Source organism: Antrostomus carolinensis, unplaced genomic scaffold (genome assembly GCF_000700745.2).
Source record: "Antrostomus carolinensis isolate BGI_N321 unplaced genomic scaffold, ASM70074v2 scaffold2861, whole genome shotgun sequence".
Lineage (NCBI taxonomy): Eukaryota > Metazoa > Chordata > Aves > Caprimulgiformes > Caprimulgidae > Antrostomus > Antrostomus carolinensis.
In genome coordinates, this window is record NW_010291843.1 from 102541 (window position 1) to 123031 (window position 20491).

The window sequence follows — 20491 nt, forward strand, 5'->3', positions numbered from 1 at the left end:
TAGGAAAGAATTTCTTTGTGAAGGCAGGTGTGAGGGTGCAATTAAATCCATATAATTGGGAGGCAAGATTATCACAGCATGCACAGGTTGTGAAGCAAAACAGCACCAACTGGTGAGAGGCTGAAGCAGAAACTCAGCAATGTGGCAAGTTTTCAGGTCATGGAGATTAGGCAGAAAAGATCTGGAAAAGAGATTACATAAGGTGAACAGCAGAAAATAAAAGAAAAGCTGACCAAGATCTTTCAAAAACTAGAAATGCCACATACAAAACAGGTAAATATTAAAAAAGAGGCAGTAAAAGAATCATTTACTAATGATTCTTAGAGACCTAAAGATTAGTATTACAAATAGTGGATTGTGTGCACACTTGCTGAGAATATAGAGGTTCTTTTGACTGCAAAACTATTGAGAAAGAATGAGAACTCACAACAGAAAAAGGTTGCATGAGCCTTTACTTAGCATAAAAAAAAAGGATGATGAAAAAGAGATCAAAGTGGCAAGTGGGATCATTGCATTCAGACAACACCAAAATCCTGAAAAACTTCTAAATCAAGTATTTCCTATCACTCTTTTGAAAGCAGATGCATAAACACATTACTGACAGATTTATTATTACAGAAATCTGGTAGCAAAATAAAAATAAGTTTGACAGAAGAAATCAGCAATGCATTCAGAAGCACCAACCTAAACTGGTGCATTCATATCACGTCACTGTGAAATGTAGAAAGTGCACATGTACTTATCCAAGCCAGAAACAAAACTCAAGTATATCCAATACTGGACCAGGAAGATGCACAGTCACCCTCAGGGAGATCTCTGGAGAGATCCTATGGCACAGGACACACTTGATATTAACACGACTTTAGAAACAACTATGGGCAGGACAGAGCAGATTTCCATAAGCCCATGGACTACAACTACTTAGCAGAAAGCACAGCAAAACAATTGTTTCCAAGCACTCTAGTGTGACAATTCTTTAAGTTAGATCAGAAGCCAAAGTTTCTTGGAAGAACACAAGGCCAGGCTTAACCTGAGCGGGTTCTGTTGTAGCAGCAATTTCTCATCAAGAGTAACTGCTCTACAAAGAGCAGCACTTCTGAATGGGCTTTTCTGCCCCTCCTGTCCTACAGCTTTGTTGCACCTTCAACCATTAGCATCCGTTAGATGAGAACAGCAAGCAGCTTTCAAGGAGCTCGGTAAGGAAGGGAAAAAATAAGTCTCTCTCAAAACTGGACAGCTTTGTTTACAACTATCTCCCCCAAACAGTCCAAAAACTTTGAAAGTCCACTTTAATTTAAAGTTACTTAAAAATGGCATATTTCAAAACAAGAGAAAGAGGATAAGTCTAGCATTCATTTTTTGCAATGACAAATAGCAATTTCAGAAGATTTATTGATCTTTGAAGTACAAAATGGAGCACGTGCATAAGACCTGGTCCTCTTCCCAACAGAAGGTACACTCACTGCTCTGAAGGAAGATCATGCATTTAGCACCATTGCTCATTCAAAGAGCTGAGTTTTAAGTCAGTTGAGACAGCTAGTAGGGAAAAAGAAAATATTTCAGATTTCCAAACATTGTTTCTAGCTTCTACTGCTTAGCACTTCACCATACCTACAGCAATTAGCAAGGAACATGATTATGCTGAAGCCGATGCACAACATACAATGTCACGTAAGAATTAAAAAATATATACTCTCTGTTGCAACTTTTCATTACAAAAATACCAGAGGAAGAAGCCAGACTTTCAGGGACAATCTCACAGAAACTAGGCAGCCTGAGACATGCAAGCATTTGACAAAACACACACAGGCGCGCACACACAGAAATGTTGCAGAGGACTAAAGTTGAGCACAGAGTGAAATACTGTGTTACTGAGGACAGATGTTATCAGAAGGTTTTAAAAGTATGTATTTAAGTAACAACTGCTAAATTTTGTTGTCTAACTAGCCTTACGCTGCTCTGCAAGCTTGTCATTGGCCACACACACTCTTAAATTTCAGCTCTTACAGAAGGCCTCTGTACCCAGTACTAGAACATAAAGTCTGAGAAGAAAAGAATTAAGTCCTGAATTTTGTTGTTTTCACATACAAGTTCATTTTATCTTAATAACAGCATTCGGGACTGAGGTTAACTACAAAAACGTCAGTCGGCATTTCTTTTTTTCCTCACCTATAAAAAACTGCAAATGAAAAAGTTCTCAAGGAAATTTAGTTCATATCAAACCATGTGCCAGACAAAAAAGGGTCAAATAAATGTACTCTAGAACACTGTCTTAGCTGAGAAGCAACACGGAATTCTGACACACAACATCCTACTACAGCTGCTTGAGTAGACACATCATCTCAGCAGTCTGAAGTTATAGCCTTGTCCCTTTACCAGTATAAAAGCCTCACTCAAGGATCCAGACTTGATTCATGTTCTTCAGCTTCATTAGGTAGTTCTTCAGCAGGTGCACCACACACATTGTCCTGGTTATCTGCAGACTGATTGAGCTCATCAGGCTCCCCAGCTGCAATCTGAGTTATTTCTTCTTCCTCTTCTTCCTCAACTTCCCCATCATCTTCTACATCCATCTCAAACACCCTTACATGACGGAGATTTGAACTTAGCTATGGAGATATTAAGAAGTTTCTGTTAATAAATTAATGCACCAATACAATTTTAAATGTCAGACAATAGCTTTTAAAATAGTCTTTAACTTTGAAATCGAGGTATCAAGAATATTAGCAACTTTTTTATTGCTCTGCAGGCTGAAAAGTAAAGCAAGTAGATCTATTAACTTATATTAAAGTTTTTCATGTTGGGTTATGAGAGGTATGACTGTATCCTGACACACTCAGATTATGAGAGAATAATCTATTTGTTGAAAAAAAAAATTAAAATAAAGTTTTGATGAAGCTCACTAAATTAGCAGAAACAGGTTATCACTCTCTCCAGTCATAGCATGGTTTCTTTAATAGTTTACAGGCTTGTTCACAGCTACTGTACTTACCACACATGAAACTTTTCTAATGCCATTTACAGCAACATACTGAGCTTTCATATTCTCCAGCACTCTCCACTGATTCTCCAAGAAGACAGTATGTGTGGGTATCTCACCACTTTGCTCATCCAGCCTGCACACAGCAAGAAAAGTACAAAACTAGTACACAAGAAACAACTTCAGTACTCAGTTTTTTACGTCCAAGTTTTATACATCATATGCAACGAGCAGAAAAGCATTTGAAACCATCATAACTCTGCTACAGATATTCTAGAGCAGACGATCCAACTGTGGAGACACAGCAGGTTTCAACTAAGGTAAAAGATTACAGCAGGAGAGAAGGGAGTTGTGAAGCCTGATCTTCCCACAAGTAACAGCTACAGCAGGAAGATGAGGATGGCCTTTCTTCAAACCTCTCCTCTGCAAGAAGAGGAGTTTCTCAACAAAGTCCAGGAGTTACACAGAATTTGGCCTCCATGGCCTTTCAAAGATGTATCCCTCTAGGTCACCCCCACTCATAAGGGCTGTATGAAGGAACTGCCTGCCTCCTACACTGGCCAGGATCAGTTTGAACTTGCTTTTAGTATTTTCTGTCCATTCTTCAACTCATCATTTCTTTGTGGCATTAAAAAAAAAATATTTACAGTTCAGTATGGCTTTTTATTTTGAGGTAGAAATATCTTAAGCAATCCACCTGAGAGGCACAGGGGGAAAATAGAATAAGCAAGTGAGGCACAACAACTAAAAAACTGGATTCACTGCATGAACTACATTGGCCTATTTTTTGTGTGTGTGTTCACTTCCCCCAAGATGCTCTCCTCTCCCTGTGCCAACATGGCACCAATTCTGATGTTACAAAGTTAAGCTGACAATAGTTGTTAAATGTGACTACTAGGGAAAAAATTAAGAAATCCCTGTGTATCCTTATTACATGGCAGAGGTATATGAGCAAATACACTGAAAAGATCCTAAACTAAAGTATTCTGACCAGCAAAGTTAGCATCCTCTAAAGAAAAGTAGATTTCTGATTCAACAGGATGTCTTGAATTGGTCCTCCCATTTCATAAGAGCCATGTCCACAGGCAGCATTCAGTCTCAAAAAAGCAAAACCAACCCAACTCCCCAAAAAACCACAAACCAAACTTTTTAGGAATATTCCATCTCCCCACCCCACCCTCCTTGGCACAAAAAGTTTTTGTCTTTAGAATATTCACACACACACCCAGAAAGCATGATTAACTGTACACAATTAGAATATTTGCTTACTCTGCCTTTCAGTTCTGCATTTTCAGACTTGCTCAAAGTTTTTCAGTACCTTTTAGTACAGTCCCAGATGAATTCCCTATCTTGGTCCTCATCTGTGTATACTGAAGATAAAGGCAGCTGAGCCAAAATTCTCTCCTTGCCTTCTTGTTCTACACTCTCCTTCAGAACTACAGTTACAGTTTCATCATCATAGAAGTGTGCATCTAAACAACTGTAGCATCTAAAAGAAAATAATTTAGAAATCAAGCAATAAAAGTGAATACAGAACTAAAATATTTTTAAGTTGCACAATATTCATGTTAAAAAGTATTCAGTAGTTAACAGAGAGCTTTACTGTAAATGACAAAAGAGATCAGTCATGCAGCTAAGACACTGAAAGACAGCCATAACCACAGCAGACTCCTGTATTATGCAGAAAAAACTATTCTGAAGGAATAGTTAAAAAAAAAACCCAAACCCAAACAAAAAAACCCCACCCAAAAACCCCAACCAAACAACTTACTAGCAATCTTGGTTTTCCCCCTTTCAGGTGAAATGTAAGAAACAGTAAGCACAAACAATTAAGAAAGTTAGAAACACAGCTGAAGGTACTGAGGGCAATCACCTCTGGCCTTTCTGCATGAAAAGGATGAGCTTAGTCTGCGATGCTTTCTAAGACGCCTTCATTCACGCATATCAAGCCTCACTCCATCTTACTTTAAGAACATAACAGATACAAGCAAGAGCTGTTTCCAGCTAGTTTTGTTTCTTGCATGTGTGCTAAAGCTCTAGTTTTCAACTAGAAAACTAAAATTTACTTGACCTTGAGCTGAAGGGCAAAATAAGACTCCCACAATCCAGCAGCTTCATGCACCTTACAGCCTGACTCACTCAGGGACTAAAAGCTGGCCCAGCATCTGAAGTAGTAACTTACACGATAAAACTCAAACTATAATGTCTGAGAAGTTAATGTAAAATAAACACTAGAAAACACGGTCTTCAATCTGCAATTCTGGAAGAAAAATCAAATATACTGACCTGGAGTCTGAGCTCTCACTTATACTGTTGTTTAGGAAGTTTCCAAACTCTAATGCAAGAATTCCATTACTGACAGACCTAGAAGAACAGTGTTAATTATCTCAGTGATCTAATTTTTTTTCCATGCACACAGAATCCAAAATCTCTAACGGTAACTGCGGCAAGAGATGGTGTAAGCCTGCCTAAGCTTAGCACAATACAAAGCTACAAGCCAAGATGATGTAACTGGTGGAAGGGAACCTTTGATTTCTTCTGCCCCTCAGCAAAACGTGACTAATGGAGTCAAATGGGGAAACAGCATCTGGCATGTGGGATATAGTTCTTCGCTGAACTCTTGGCTCCACTGTCCTAGTCTCAGGTCTGTTAAGTTACTTGTTACTCAAATCTACAGAAAACCAGTTTAGACTATTTTAGATATAAATGAGAGGGGAAAGAGAATTTTGTCATCAGCAGCTCTCAACTGTACACACAAAAGATAGTTTCACCATGTGTTTTCTTCAGCAGTCAAGCTGCTTTAAAAATTCCCACCCTTGTCACAGTTATCTCATCAAATTAAATGGAAAAGATTATAAAAATCAGTATTTTACACCAAGGAGGAGTTTTTGTTGTTTTCTAAACTCAGGTCATTTCCGTGATCACACTGACAGAATGCTTCTTACACAATTGTATCAGCACTGACAACCTGCACCTTGGACACAGAACCTCCTGAAGGTGCATAAAACTACACTCCAAGCAGATGTATTTATTTCTTGCACCTAGGAGTCCACCTCTCATTTTTCCTTAGAGCACTAAACTACGGGCTGCAAGGGGTTAATCAAATAGTATTTACAGTAAGACAAAGGAACACTGAAAGCATGATTCCCTGTGATTTTTCACAAGTTTGCACAAGCAACTAATTCTGTGAAGAGCAAAACTAAGGGATCCTATTTTTTTTCCCCAGCCTAAAACCATGTTGGGTCTTGTGATTAGATTTTCTGAGTTTAATACAACACATCCTGCTGCAATTTCCTACTGCACTTCCTAATGTTCTCCTCATTTTCTCTGCTATCCAAGAAAGACTGTATTGATGCTGCTCATTCCTTCTTTTTACAAAAACATTTGAATTGTAATTGTCTCTGTACACATGTGCTGAAGCTCACAAACCACTTTTTTACCCCTTTTGTCTTACCTGGAAGTATCAGTATGCCTCCTCAAAATGTATATTTTAGAAACAGAATTTTCTAATATGGTGAAGAGAACATAATGTATATTGGATGTTTTGTCATTCCACCTGTAATGTGGGAGGAGGAAATGCAAATTTAGGTCAAGTTTTATTAACTGGTAAATGGCACAGAACAAGGAATAGCAGTATACTTACAGAAATGGTAGTTTAAATAATTGAGGTGTGGAATCTTCACTGAAAAGGAAAAAACAAACCAGTTTATAAAATGCTACTATAATTTTGTGCAACTGAGCTTTAGAAATAAAGTAAAGAAATACCTTTGAGAAGTTTTGTAAAGAGACATGCAGACTGCTTGATGCACAGACTTTCCAATTACATCCTAACAAATACAATGAAAATAGGTCAAAAAATGCAGGCAGTTATTCATAATTATCCACCTTTTTAAGACAAAAAAAAAAAAATCAACCAACCAAACAAAAATACCTGAGTACATCTGAAAGAAAAATTCACCAATATTTATTCTCAAAGGCTTGAGACATCCTGACAGTGGTGAAGCTGGGCTACATGCTACCACCTAAGCTGAAGGCACCTGAAGGCAAAGACTAAAACTTCAGGCCTTACTAAGCACAACTACTATCATCAGTTGACTGCTACCCCTAAAAGAAAGTTATCATTTATATAAACTGAACTTACCGCTGGCTTCTGTAAACACTGATCGATGACCCCTTCCATTTGCCTTTTGACAAAATGAAGTGATTTCTCGGGATAGTAGGGAAATAGAAGTGGACTTTCTGTAAAAAGAAAAAAAGTTCATTTAAAAAATGCTTATACCTCTATAAAAACATACTACACTTACTAAAGTGACAAATTAATGGATTGAGTCCGGTGGATGGTCAATAGGATGGTCACAGGGCTCGAGCAGATACTTTAGGAGAAGTTGTTGAGGGGGCTGGGTTTGTTCAGCCCACAGAAGCAAGGGCTGAAGGAGGCACCCCTTGGTCTCTTCAGCTTCCTAAAGGAGGAGTTACAGAAGAGATCATTTTCAAAGCTGCACACAGGGAAGGGAGAAGATGTAACAGTCATAAGCTCCAGCAAGGGAAATTCCAAACAGATATAAGGAAAGAAGTTTTTACAAGGACTGGTTAGTCACTGGAGCAGGGTGCCCCGAGAGGCTGCAGCATCTGTCTTTGCAGGCATAGAGGACACGACTGCACAAAGCCACGAGCAACCCAGCCTAGCTTCAAAATTAGCACCACTTTGGTTGGATTAGGTGATTGCCTAAATTATTCACTGATTATAAATTCTAACTCAAGTAACTAACTGGATTATAATATTAAATGAGATAAATGAATGAGAAATTGAGGCCTGCCTGTCCCTTCAGCTTTTCTTCACAGCCCATTCAAAATTGCAAAAGGACAGAATTGCATTTACCCAAGAGCTAGAAACACAGTTGTCATAAAACACCTTGTTTAAGCAAAACAATTTCCATACTTTTTATAGTAGCTATGATTTGGCTTCAGTAAGACTGATTCCTTCTTATGAAGTGAACTACTTTGTAAGAACACATTTAGCTTCTGATATAAATCCCACTACTTATTTTAAGTACATAACCTGTTTCTTTTCCAATGTTCAGCTGGAAAAATGATAAAAATTACTCAACAAACAAAGCAATATAAAACACCAAGGAAGGGTAGAAAGTGTGAATGACAGAAGCATTACTTGTCCTGTAAACCCTACAGTTCTGAGAGCGAGACAAACATCTCGACACTTGCCAAAATAATACCAACAGAAACACCTACAAACTATCTCTACAATTAGGAATCTTGGGTAGTAACAGAAATGACCAGTCCAAGTAGTCTACACATTTAAAGCACTGAACAAGTTTTCAAAGTATGTCTAAAAATGTTTTCTAAACACTGCTTTTCCAAACAAAAATGCTGCCACCTTTTTATTGAATTAAATAAGCAGAAAAGGCAGCTGTAGCAAATTCTATTACAAGACAGCTTATGCTGCAGAAGTTTTACAGTCTATGGTTTCTAAAGTTAAACAAGAATCATTTTCACCACCAGCCTGTAAAGAGTCTCTTGCTTCTTTTTCACCACTAATTAACAAAATAGTCTCAGACTCCAGTGAAAAAGAGAACAAGTTAGGACGCTTCTCCCAGGTATGACCTAAGCATAATTATTACTTTCTTGAACTGGAATTAAGATAATCTAAAATGGCCATCTCCTGGGATTCCTTCCAAGTCAAGCATTTCTCAGAGGGGTACATAAAAAGTAGGAAACCCCTAATACCCAGAAAATGGTAACTGACTGGGTAAGCAGCCACATAAAGACTGTGTCAAATAACCAGGTTCATTTATTTTATTCTACTCAGATGGGGACCCATGACTAATACTACAGAAATAACTCATAAGCATGAAAAAAAAACAGATTACTCTTCTACACTTGTTACATTCTATGTATATCTTTGATGCACTTTCACTTTTTACTAAAACATATGTTACCTTTAAGATGAGTACTACTTTTAAGAAAGTTAAACCACTGGTTTCCCTCTGTATTAGGTGGTGATACAAGGTCATCATCTTCATCTTTCAAGTACTAGAAAAGACATAGACATTTGTAAGATTGTATTTTAAGAATAAGGGACATTAGAATTCACCTCCAACACTGCCCCTCATGAGTTGGTTAAACATTTCTTCTTAATTTAACATGACCTACTCTTAAAATTAAATATTTCATCCCTCCTAGAAACAATAAGAAAAATCAACTATTATCTAAGATCACAGTGACATTTCCATAAAACAATTAATTTTTCAACCAAGTTTGGGCATAAATTATTTGAAATTCAATGATTAATGCCATAAAGACAACTAATACATTTCAGTTTTACATCCCTATTGCTGGCTGCAAAGAAGTTTCACCCTCTTCCCAAAAATACAGCATGTGTAAGGTAAAACTACAAGGTATGTATTTAAATACTCCTTTTCCTAATAATAGTGGAAAATAATTAAAATACTCTCCTTTACCATTACCCAAGTGTGCAGCGCAAAGCAAAAGGGACAGAGAAGAAAAGTGGGCACTGCTTTAAAAGCTTCTCCATCTAAGGATTTTCTCATGTATTTTTTTTCCACTTACTCCCTAGTTCTTTACCTGTCCAACTCTCTCCACATTGAAGTACTTTCCTTTACGATTGTAAAGTTCTGGTGCCTGAAAAATCAAGGCAAACAAAACCACTATTTAAACCCAAAGTTAATGAGAAGTAGTGTACGAAAAGATGATTTAATTATTTTATTATAAAATTTTTTCAGATTCAATTCTTGGCAGCAAAAATACAGTCAGACACTGCACTTGGTAAACCAATATAACTTACCTCATTGAAGTGTTCAGTAAGAAAATCAGCAACAAATGTGATATCTTTTTGAGTCATCTAAAAGAAAAAAAAAGGTGAGAAAAACAAAGGATTAGAAATACATTTCAGTGAGCACAGAACACATGTTCTGTAGGCTAAGCAGGTGCAGCTCCTTCAGCCTGTCCTCACAGGGCAAGTGCTCCAGCCTCCAACCTACTTGGGAGCCCTCTGCTGAACTCACTCCAGTCTATTCACATCTGTCTTGTACAGGAGAGCCCTGAACTGGAGCCAGTATTCTAGATGTGATCTGATGAGTGCTAAATACAGAGGGGAACTACTTCCCCTGACCTCCTGGCTGTGCTTCTGTTAGTACAGCCCTGGTGACTCTTGGCCACCTTTGCCACCAGGGTGCACTGCTGGCTCACACCCAGCTTGCATCCACTGACATCCCCAAATCCATCTCAGGACTGCAATTGCAGGGGGTTACTCTTCCCCAGGACAGGACCTTGCATTTGTCCTTGTTGAACTTCAGGAGGTCCCTATGTGTCCATTCCTCCAGCCTATCTATCTGCCTCCATCTGGAAGGCATTTCTGCCCTCAAGCATATTAACTGGTTCACCCAGTGTGATGGTGTCTGCAAACGTGATGCAGGCATATTCCACCTCCTCTACCAGGGTAAAGATGTTAACATCCCATTCCAGTTAACTTAGTCATTTAGGGCATATAAAGAGCTGCTATACACAGAGGTCTCACATTCACACGTGGTACTAAAAAGAGTAGTACTAACAACATAGTTATTACAGAAAAAGTAAGTCCTGTAAGACAGCATATTAGTGTGAACCTGCAGGCATTAACTTTCTCAAAGACATGACACAGGCACTATCCTTTAAGTTTTGGAACAATAATAAACCTTTAATCTTGCGCTCAAGCCAAGCAGAATACAGAATATACCACCATTTATTAGAAAATGTTACTACTACCTTGTTCAGCTCTGGAAGCACATGATCTTCTGACATCCTCAACATGGCTGAGGGAAAAATTATATTCTTACTGCATTAATATTAGTAGGTTTTTCTAATATTCTTAATTTTCCATGGCTATGTAAAAAGACACTACTGACAAAATGGGAAAGATTAATTTTTCAGAAATAAATGAGTCTGGAATGAAGAAGTATGAATTAAGACTGACGTCAAGCCTCACTTGCCCCACTAGCTTACAATACAAATCTTGGAGAATTTTTATCTTTAATCTTTTCCAACTGCATTGTACCCTTTACAAGACTGAGATAAGATTATTATAAAAAGGGTTCATAAGAATTTTTTCATGTAGATACTAAGAGTAGTAAAATGGATATATATAAAATACATGAATACTGTCATGCACAGAACGAGTTTTAAGAGAATTGCACGGGAGTGATTTTTAAATCAGTGAGACTTAGATAAACAGTTCTCTGTTTAGTTTCAACACAAGCAAACACAGTGAACATTTAAATAATGCAAGTTCTAACGTTATAATAGAGAACTCTGATAGTTCTGCTTTCTTTAATTTTTGACATTAAAGTTATCATATTCCTGCTAGGAAGTGTTAACACTGCATTTCTGGTGTTTTTACAGTACCTGGTAAGACTGCTATTTTTTTTTTTTTAAAGCAGTTCTAAAAAGATCAATTTAAATTATAAACCTATTCATAACCACTTTATAAAAATAAGCAGGCTAAAATAGAGCGTTCTGCACTTCCTTCTAACATTTTACCTGCAGCTGCCCAGCTACAACTGGAGGTGGCATCTGGACATTCAGAGATAGTTCACATCTGTGCATAACCTTACCACTGACTAAGTCTCCACAGAAGAAAACAGCAAGTGACAGAGTAAAGGAGAGTTAGACCATACTTCAAATTTAGTGTAAACTAAGTAAAGTCCTTTAATTTCTCCAAGTCAAGACCAGCAAATTGCTCACAAAACAGACAACAGTTTGGAGTAACATTACAGGATAAGTATATACAGTTCCCACTGTACACACACTAAGTTTAATTGAGAACTACCAAATTTATGATCTATGTGTTTAATATTAAAATTACTCATGCCTCATCAGCTGCAACCTTTTAGATATCCTGAAGTTTTTTATAACTAAGATTGGCTTAATTAACTGCCAACATTTCAATGCTTACAATACAAAACAGATACTGAATGCTTACTATGTCATCAAGCTTACCAACATACAGCCATCGAAAAAATGCTTTGAAGTTTTTCATACTGCTGTCGATAACTCTGTGCAAGAAACAAAAAAAGAAATTACCAGATCTAAATGTCACAGCTGCTCCAGGCTTAAGTTCCATCTTTACTACAGAAAGGCCTGCAAGCACTATCAATTTTTTTTTTTTAAATGCTCAATGCAACCTTCCAAGACTATCCTTGGGGTGTGAGTCTTCGAGACGCAGTGAGACAAGATAAAAGCTCACCACCAACAGAGGAGCCTTGCTCTCCCAGTCTCCTTTATTCCCGGCCACATGCTTCCCCTTAGATACAAGGCTCAATACACGTTTTTTACTCTCCAGACTTTATACTTACTGAAGCAGCTCATTTGCTTTCAGGATGAAAGACCCAACAGCAGTAATAGCCTCTGCAAAAAGAGCTTACCATTACTATTAAGCTCTCAAAAGTGAAATCAGAGCTGATAAGGAGCACACACACTACTGTACCTTCGATTCCAGATGCATCTAACCCCAGAGACTCGTATTTTTGTTTCCATAAAGCCATTCCTTTCAATTCACTCAAGTGGTATAACAGCGCCTCAGAGCCACTAGGAAGGCAGAGCAAAGAAGTATAATGTTTTAGTCACCCTTCAGAAATTCACTGCATGCTACATTTTTATAATTTAATGTGCAAAAGGGAGAGCTTTCTAAGGTGGTCTGGCACATAAGAGTTAAAATACCATTTCACAGAGAAGCAAATATTGTCCTAATGATTTTAACCACCACACAAACTTGGGATGAATATTTTGCATATGTCCTGTAAACACACCAGGCAGCGATATACAGGTGATGGGTCATGGAGATTGTTCAAATTACTTCAATAGTTCTCCATTACCCAAAAGTAAAACAGTAGATCTTCCCACAATCATGGTCTCTGCACCAGCACACCTACATACAAAGAACCACTGATACAGCATACTGGCTTTTAGCAAAGCATATAATACGCCATTTTATCTATAATTCATTAGACATTCTGTGACTTACCTCTGCAAATGACTTATGACCAACTTTTGTATACTGGAATAGGATGACTCTATGGACTGACCAAGTTTTTTTAAACCCTGTTAAAAGAGAAATACAAACATATAATAATGTTCTGTTAACTTAACAGAACAGTGATTAAAAGATATTGAAATAGATTATTTTAACATGTTAAAAAATATTAACATACCTTTACTGTCAGTTGATTCATTAGTAATGCCTGAAGTTCCAGACTAAAGGGGGTGAGGGAGAGAACCAATGTGCATTCATTTTGTATTTCAGTATCAAATGCAAATGCATACTCAGATAAAACAACAGTAACTACCTTGCTTTGCCCCACAACAGCAGCTGCATAAACTCATCCTGAACAGAAGTGGTTGTATTCTTTTCCTGTCAGTCAAAATGGTTGAAATAGATTGGTAAAGATATTAAATCCAGGCTACCAAATAATCTCACAAACACTTCAATTAAAGCATATCAGAAAACCCACCCATATGCTTGGATGCTGAAATCAGACTACCAATCACTGGAAATTTTCTAGTATTTTAAGTATTTTCAATTGTATTACTCAGTAAAAATTCTAAGCAGTTTGCCAGCATCAAGAATCTATTAAAAAAATATTTTTTAAATTATATGATTGAATTAACTTCTAGCCATGGTCAATGAACACAAAATTTAAGCAAGTCCAAGAGCATCTTAATCATGGCTGTTATACATGCTCTACTGAACTAGGCTGTAAGTGCTGGTGGGCTGTTACTCAACACTTACAGTATTCAGTTTATCAGTGACTGAAGTACAAAGAGCACAACCTTAAAAAGAAAGCAACTGATCGATAGCTGTGCAAGCTGAAAAGTATCACTCTTGAATAAGTCTGAATAAATAAAATAAAGTATCACAATATAGTTGTGCTTGATTGTACTCAGATACCTTCAGCATCAGAGCACTTGACACACAATAGCTTCTAGGCTACCTGTGAACTTAAGAGATTGTTATCTGGAGGCATTATGCTTAAACAACATTAAGACTGCAGTATGTTAACATGAACAACAGAACTACTGCAAACAATGTTTTCCCAAAAGAATGACTAAAACTACAGTACCTGTACGAACTTTGTTAGCCGTGAGTCCATCTGCATCAGTATTTCTTCCCATGCTTCACACATGCATGTCAATGACAACCTTATATACTGTAATATAGATACAGACAGTAGCATTATTCCTTTTTCCCTCCTTCAAAATACATGCAAGAACTGGATGTTACAACACAAGGGGAAGATATACTGTAGATATTATACAAAATCTATTATCAGATTCCAAGTTAAAGCTCCACATTTCCTTAAAACAAACTTAAGCTTCCTACTCAAAAACATTTCTTTTACTTGCATTAAGACTATCAAAGCCTGTAAGAACTGTGATATTAAAAAGATGTTATAACACAGCTGTACCTGTAACAGAGTTGAAATGTGAGTAAACTTCCGGGCCATTCGAGTTACCTCGGGTAAATAACTTGATAATAGACTAGTGTCCAGCTATAACAAATGAAACAAGCAACAGTTAATAACAAATAACACATTATTTGTCTTTTAAGAAATTTTAGATTACAGAAATGAAAAGACAGATTGGGAGGACCCACAGAAAAACTGTCATTTCTCATTTCCTTAAAGTTGGATTTTAAGAGGGAAATACACTTAATTCAAAGGGACAATAAATATTTTTAATACATCTATAAAAACTCCTGAAAAAGTTTCTCATTTTGGAGTTCTAACAGTAATAGTTTAAGGATGTCTGCTCTGCATAGACTGGATAATCAACAACTGTAGAAAGTTGTTGAAGAAAATATGAATAACTGTAACTGTAATTGAATAAATTAATGTTATACTTAAAGTAATATTTTAAAAGAATACGTCAAATCATCATCATCAGTCTCATAAGTGAAACTGCAAGCTGGTGTGACAAACCCAAAAGCCAAATCGAGGAGAACTTCAGGACGGCTGGAAATAGTAGTTTGTGTTTTTTCTGCAAATAATAGGAAAGCAATAAAGCTACTAGAAAGTAATTTAAAAAGCAGTTTTACTTTTAATGAACATTTAAAAATTACTTTACTTGCCTGAAAATATGTCATCTCTGCTTCGCCGTCTGAAGAGTCTTGTATCTCTGTAATAACCGATAGTGATTTCAAATCACTAGATAAACAGAGTCCACGACAAGAACCTGCCACCTGAAGGATTCCAGTTTAGAAGTTAATGAAATATTGCACTGCCTCTAAGATGTATTTACTGCCCTAACACATTCACATACAAAGAAGTTTGCAGTCAACGACAGGTAAAAAAAGTGGAATTTTCAGACACTGTTCAGGAACAAAAACTCTCTTTTTCCTGCAGATTAGTGTTGAACTTTGCTTAATTTGAAACAAAGTGTTAAAATCGCCAGAGATAGAATGTCCTTCCAACAATAACCACACAATCCAATCAAGAGAAACCACTAATCCTTTCCTTAAGCTTCAGCAACCCAGTTTCACTTATGTGTAAGCACACATATGTATCTTTTCATACAAGTCAGCTGTAGTTTGCTATATTGTGAAGAAAAAAATATGGAAAGGAACAGAACATACCCCAGTCACTGTAGCAATCTTGAACATCCCATAAGCATAAATCTCAATAAACCCTGAGCTGCCACCAAGGACAAGAGCATTAAGCCTATAAAGATAGAAGAATACGTGTTGATGAGCATACTGAAAGAAATTCTAATGCATACAAATATAATTCTTAATACTTAAATTCCACCTATTTACTAAAGATCCTCTAAAGGATCCTCCCAAATATTGTGCTACTGTCTACGATACAAGAAATTTAAAACAAAAAAAAATATTAGCTTGGATTTCATTGATAAGCCCTGCCTCTAACATTTACAGAAAGAGTATCAATTACTAAATTAACTAAGAAAATAGGGAAAAATAACAATTTAGGCACAGAAGTCCTTCTTGACTAGTTTTATACCTTCTAGAAGAAAAAAGTAACAGTTTCCAGCAACAGCCCACCCAGCAATACAGGCTGCAAGGCATTCTTACAAGGCTGATTTTGTATTCCCCTGAGTTTATCCTAGCTACTTGCACAGTAATTTTATCGCAGTCACTCAGTGGCACTCCTCAGCAAAACCTCAAAGGCACTGAACATTTGAAATGGAAGCAGCAGCAAAGAACAGCATCAGAAACAGAAACACAGTTCAAAGCACAGGGTCTGGTACGGACAGGTCTGCGTTTTGCTCACTTACTAAAACAACTTCCTACAATGACTTGGGAAAAAGCTCCTCAATGACCCTTCCCTTTTTATCTATGTTTAAAGCACTAAACTTGGGACAGTGAGTATGACTTGCTGTCATACACCCAGACATCTTCAACTACACATATTTGCTTATGTTACAGCAAAGCTCTCCAACACAAAAAAATAGAATTTTTCTGTTAAAAACAAGATTGAACTTAACAAAACAGTATCTGAAAAACTTTTGATTTGATTAATTGAATGGATGAAGGAGCACAGAATCCAGAAAGCTCCTACACCACTGGCAGCTGCCACATCTCTCTTTCTGGCAAGGAAGTCCTGCTATAAGAACAGATATCAAGTCTTATAAAGGAATAACTGGTGATAGACAGAGATGCAAATTTTGAAATAAGGAGGATGATTCTCAGTGGTGAGACTGTAAGGAACAGTGAAAGAAAGCTAATAGAAAAACAAGGCACGGGGGTTAAACACCCCTCCTCAAAAATGCACCACAAGCACTCCACAAAGCCAGTCTCAGTCTGCTAACTACGTTTCTTCCAGCTGTTTCCTAATAAGAGATGTTTATTTCAAAGTAACCCTGATACAGCTGGTTTCAGAGCTAATTTTAAGTTTAGCTTTGTCACATTCATGCAAACGCTGTCTATAACAAGCATTCACAAATGTCTCCAAGACCAGCTTAAGTAACATGTACAGTATAGTTTTCAAATTCAAATGCAGCCCAATAAACCTTCTTCCAAGGAAAAGATACGGCATCAACAGCAGCAGCTGATAAAGTGCCTTATAATCCCCCAAAACTGAGGAGAAAAGTTGTAAACTGATGAAGACTTTTTTTTTTAATATATTCTTTGAACTTTATCTTTGTACATGAAAAAAGAGAGACATTTTATATCCTTTATCCAGGACCCATAAAAATAGATTATAAATAACTTAAAAGTAAACCCATTTATCCATTATTTTATAGCTTAAAAAAAAATTAAAATAAACCAATCAAAAAAAAACCAAACAACCCCAAACCAAAACAAGAAAACCCCCTACAACAACCCACATACAGAATTTACCTTACATCACCTAGAAGCTTCATAATCTCATCTGACTTTTCTTCACTGAAAATAGAAAACATATGATTGGGGCTTATGCAGCTTGTCTCAATACCAGAAAATAAAACAAACAAAAAAGATAGAGATATGACAATTTCTTACCTAAAAATTTTTGCAGTAGTACTGTAACTGAAAACAAAATAATTATTCTCAATAACAATAAGCAGATATCTAATCCAAAGCATCTGTAGAGCATTAAAGAAGAACAACCAAAACACTGACAACAAATGACAAATTGTACCTTCTCAGGCTTACCAGTATAACGCTTACTTTTTTGGTAGTGCTGGTAATTTAGGCAAAAGGAGATTAGATTCATCCTCAGCATTGTAAAAGGAAGTGAGAACACTGAAAAAGAAGCAGGACTGTCTTTACCACTCAAGCTGTAAAAATGGGAGGGAAGAGAATTTCTTTCTGCCTTCAAAGTTACAGCACATACTCAATATTCACGTGTATTGAGGAGTTACTAATACCAGAGGGTAATCCCTTCTGGGGCCTTTAATAATTTATCAAATGATTAAATTAATAAAAGAAGTTTGAAAATCTTTATTTCCAACAAAGGAGAACATAAGGTTTGTATCCGCTGGCTCAGCAGCCTGCCACGAAATCCCTCATTTGTAACGCAGTTACTGACTGGGGCTTTCTGTTTAAACCCTGTACAACCCCACAGTACAACCCACCTACAGCTTCATTCTAAAGACACATTACAGTGAGAGGAAGACTAAAGTGCAATACTTAGCACCACACCTTAGATATGCCAGAAGGATGAGATTCTGCATAAAGAGGCACGTCCATCCCCGTCGGGAGAAGAATGCTGGAGTGATTTAATGTGCAGTTATTTTCTTGCTATTTTAAGATCGGTGTTTTCTGGAGGTGGGGGAGAAATGCCCCAGTCAGGCTTACACTACCTCCCTTTTAAAAATAGTTTTATTCAATTAATGTCTTGCACTGCAATAAGGTGCCTATCAGATGTTTTTGTAAGACCACAGAAACAGGAACCATAATGTCCTCCAGCTCACAAGTGCTGCTGAGAATTGTCTAATGCCACAGAGCTCACTTGGGGCAATGTGACTTCCTGACACAAGTACATCCACAACAGAATTGCCACTAGGGTTGGATGTAACACCAAAGGCACATCATGAAACATGTAAGCACCAAACTAAAAAATCTTGAAAACACAAGTGAAGGAAGATTTAAATATAATACTTATTCTCACTAACAAAACAGATGAACATAATTACATTATAATAATTAGCTTAATAAATTAATTAGTATGGAAGTAAACTGGATCAGGAGACAGGCTGTACAAGCTAACACTGGATTAAGCAGCTCTTAAGAGGTGAGCACTCAAGATCATGCTGAAATTTTTGTGTATAACCTAAAGAACCACATGACTAAGATATCGGCACTAAACGTAAGCGTATGAAAAGTGCCTGTTCTAACAAAAAGGAAAATTTTAGCCAAGTGATAAAAAAGGCCACAGCTACATAATATTATATTATTTTATATGACTGCTTGTAGCATACTAAGTATAAATCATTAGCAAGGTTGTAGTACATAGCCCATTTTTTACTTCTAGAGTTTTTTGCACTCACCTGCTCTCCTCAGTAACTTCCATCCAATGCATGTATGTAATAGATGAGTCCACGGAGAAGGAGTGCAAGCTTTCGGGTTTTTCTACGTCACACAGAATAATCCGCTTGGTATCGCTAAGGCCGAAAGCCAAAACTAGAGAAAGATGAGTAAAATGTATAAATAACCAGCGTGCAAAACTTGGTACTTCATACTAAACTAGAAAATAATGTGTCTTCAAAGCCAACTACTGGACAGAATTTTCTCTTTGTCTATTTACAGTCCTTCCAAATTCTCATTTGAAATCTACTTATTAGAATCAAAGTTTGAACTCCTACCATATTTTAGCTGATAAATTTAAGTAAAAGGGCTGATTTCACAATTATTTATCTACATGTTGAACTGAACGTGCTTCTAACAACAGTTCTGATAAAGTAAAGGCTTCAGTTTTTGCAAATTTGAGGCCAAAATTATATATCAAGATTGTGCATCAGGAAGGTTTGGGTTTTATTGCAACAGAATACAATTTTAAGACTTGCTGAGCAACTTTTGCATCACCTTCTTCTTAATTTTATTAATTCACAAAAGCCTATGACAGGCATAGGTTTCTGTGCTTACTTCCTTGCAATCACAGAAAAACAGCTTAGAAAGAAGTTTTTTTAAACTCCTCAGACTCCATCACAAAAAATACAGACAGTTTTTACCCACATGTCATGGAAGATTGTTCCCATTCTCCCACCTCTAATGAAACAAAAAATTGACTAGTTTCCAGACTAGGTTTATTAAGCTATTAATATCAACATTATTTCTGTTGATAAGAAAAAGATGTTTGTTTTTTCTTCTCTAGTGTATTAGTAGAGCAATTTTAACCTCTAAAGTTCAGCATATGCTAACTAAGCTAAGCTCCTCAGTCAATCCTGATCAAAAAGCCTCTTTTCCAATAAATTTTGTAGCTCATACAAAAATATTCTGCTTAATTAGGAACTTGTAGTTTTGCTAGGCCTTGAAAAGCAGCATTTTGGACATAAACCTGCCTTGCAAACCTATCTTGCAATTGCTTTCAACAGTGTAAATCTTTCTATTACATTGAATAAATCATCATAGAATTAAGCCACCTGTTTCTTCAAACACAGTTTACTTGAAAATTTTCTTCACAGGTAAGAGGTATCATCACCATAAATTCCACTGTTTTCCAATGGGATTTTTATTGCACTATATACTTGACATTACTTTTGCCATCTGGTCTCCAAGCAAGAGCAGTCACTTCTTTTCCCGTATTTTCATTTGGAGGCAAACTCCACACTCGTTGGAAGTTTGCAAGCCGATGAAGTAAAACCTACAAAGCAAATACATTGGGGACAAAATAAACCACATTCTCCCATCAATACCAGCTTCTAAAGCAGTTCAAGATGCACTTTTCTTACCATTCTTTAATAACTCCTGCTTTTAAATACCACCTGCTCCTCTAGCAGTTGATTCACTCCTATGTTGTTGTAGAGGGCAAGGTACTGTTTACCATACAGCAATACAGAGAAATA

General features: G+C 36.8%; 1 protein-coding gene across 1 annotated transcript; it reads right to left on the minus strand.

Annotated features, from left to right (window-relative positions):
- Positions 1-2331: 2331 nt before the first annotated feature.
- Positions 2332-20289, minus strand: ANAPC4 (anaphase promoting complex subunit 4; the record flags this gene model as incomplete). The annotated part of the gene is made up of 27 exons (XM_010176737.2): positions 2332-2609; positions 2993-3116; positions 4299-4469; positions 5267-5344; positions 6435-6536; positions 6624-6662; positions 6746-6807; positions 7122-7219; positions 8935-9028; positions 9581-9637; positions 9801-9857; positions 10760-10806; positions 11990-12045; positions 12346-12397; positions 12477-12577; positions 13014-13090; positions 13201-13243; positions 13336-13400; positions 14110-14196; positions 14455-14538; positions 15117-15227; positions 15621-15705; positions 17346-17390; positions 17487-17513; positions 17655-17729; positions 18977-19109; positions 20184-20289. Coding segments are annotated over 27 exons (2292 nt in total), but the record flags the coding sequence as incomplete, so codon positions are not given.
- Positions 20290-20491: the final 202 nt, after the last annotated feature.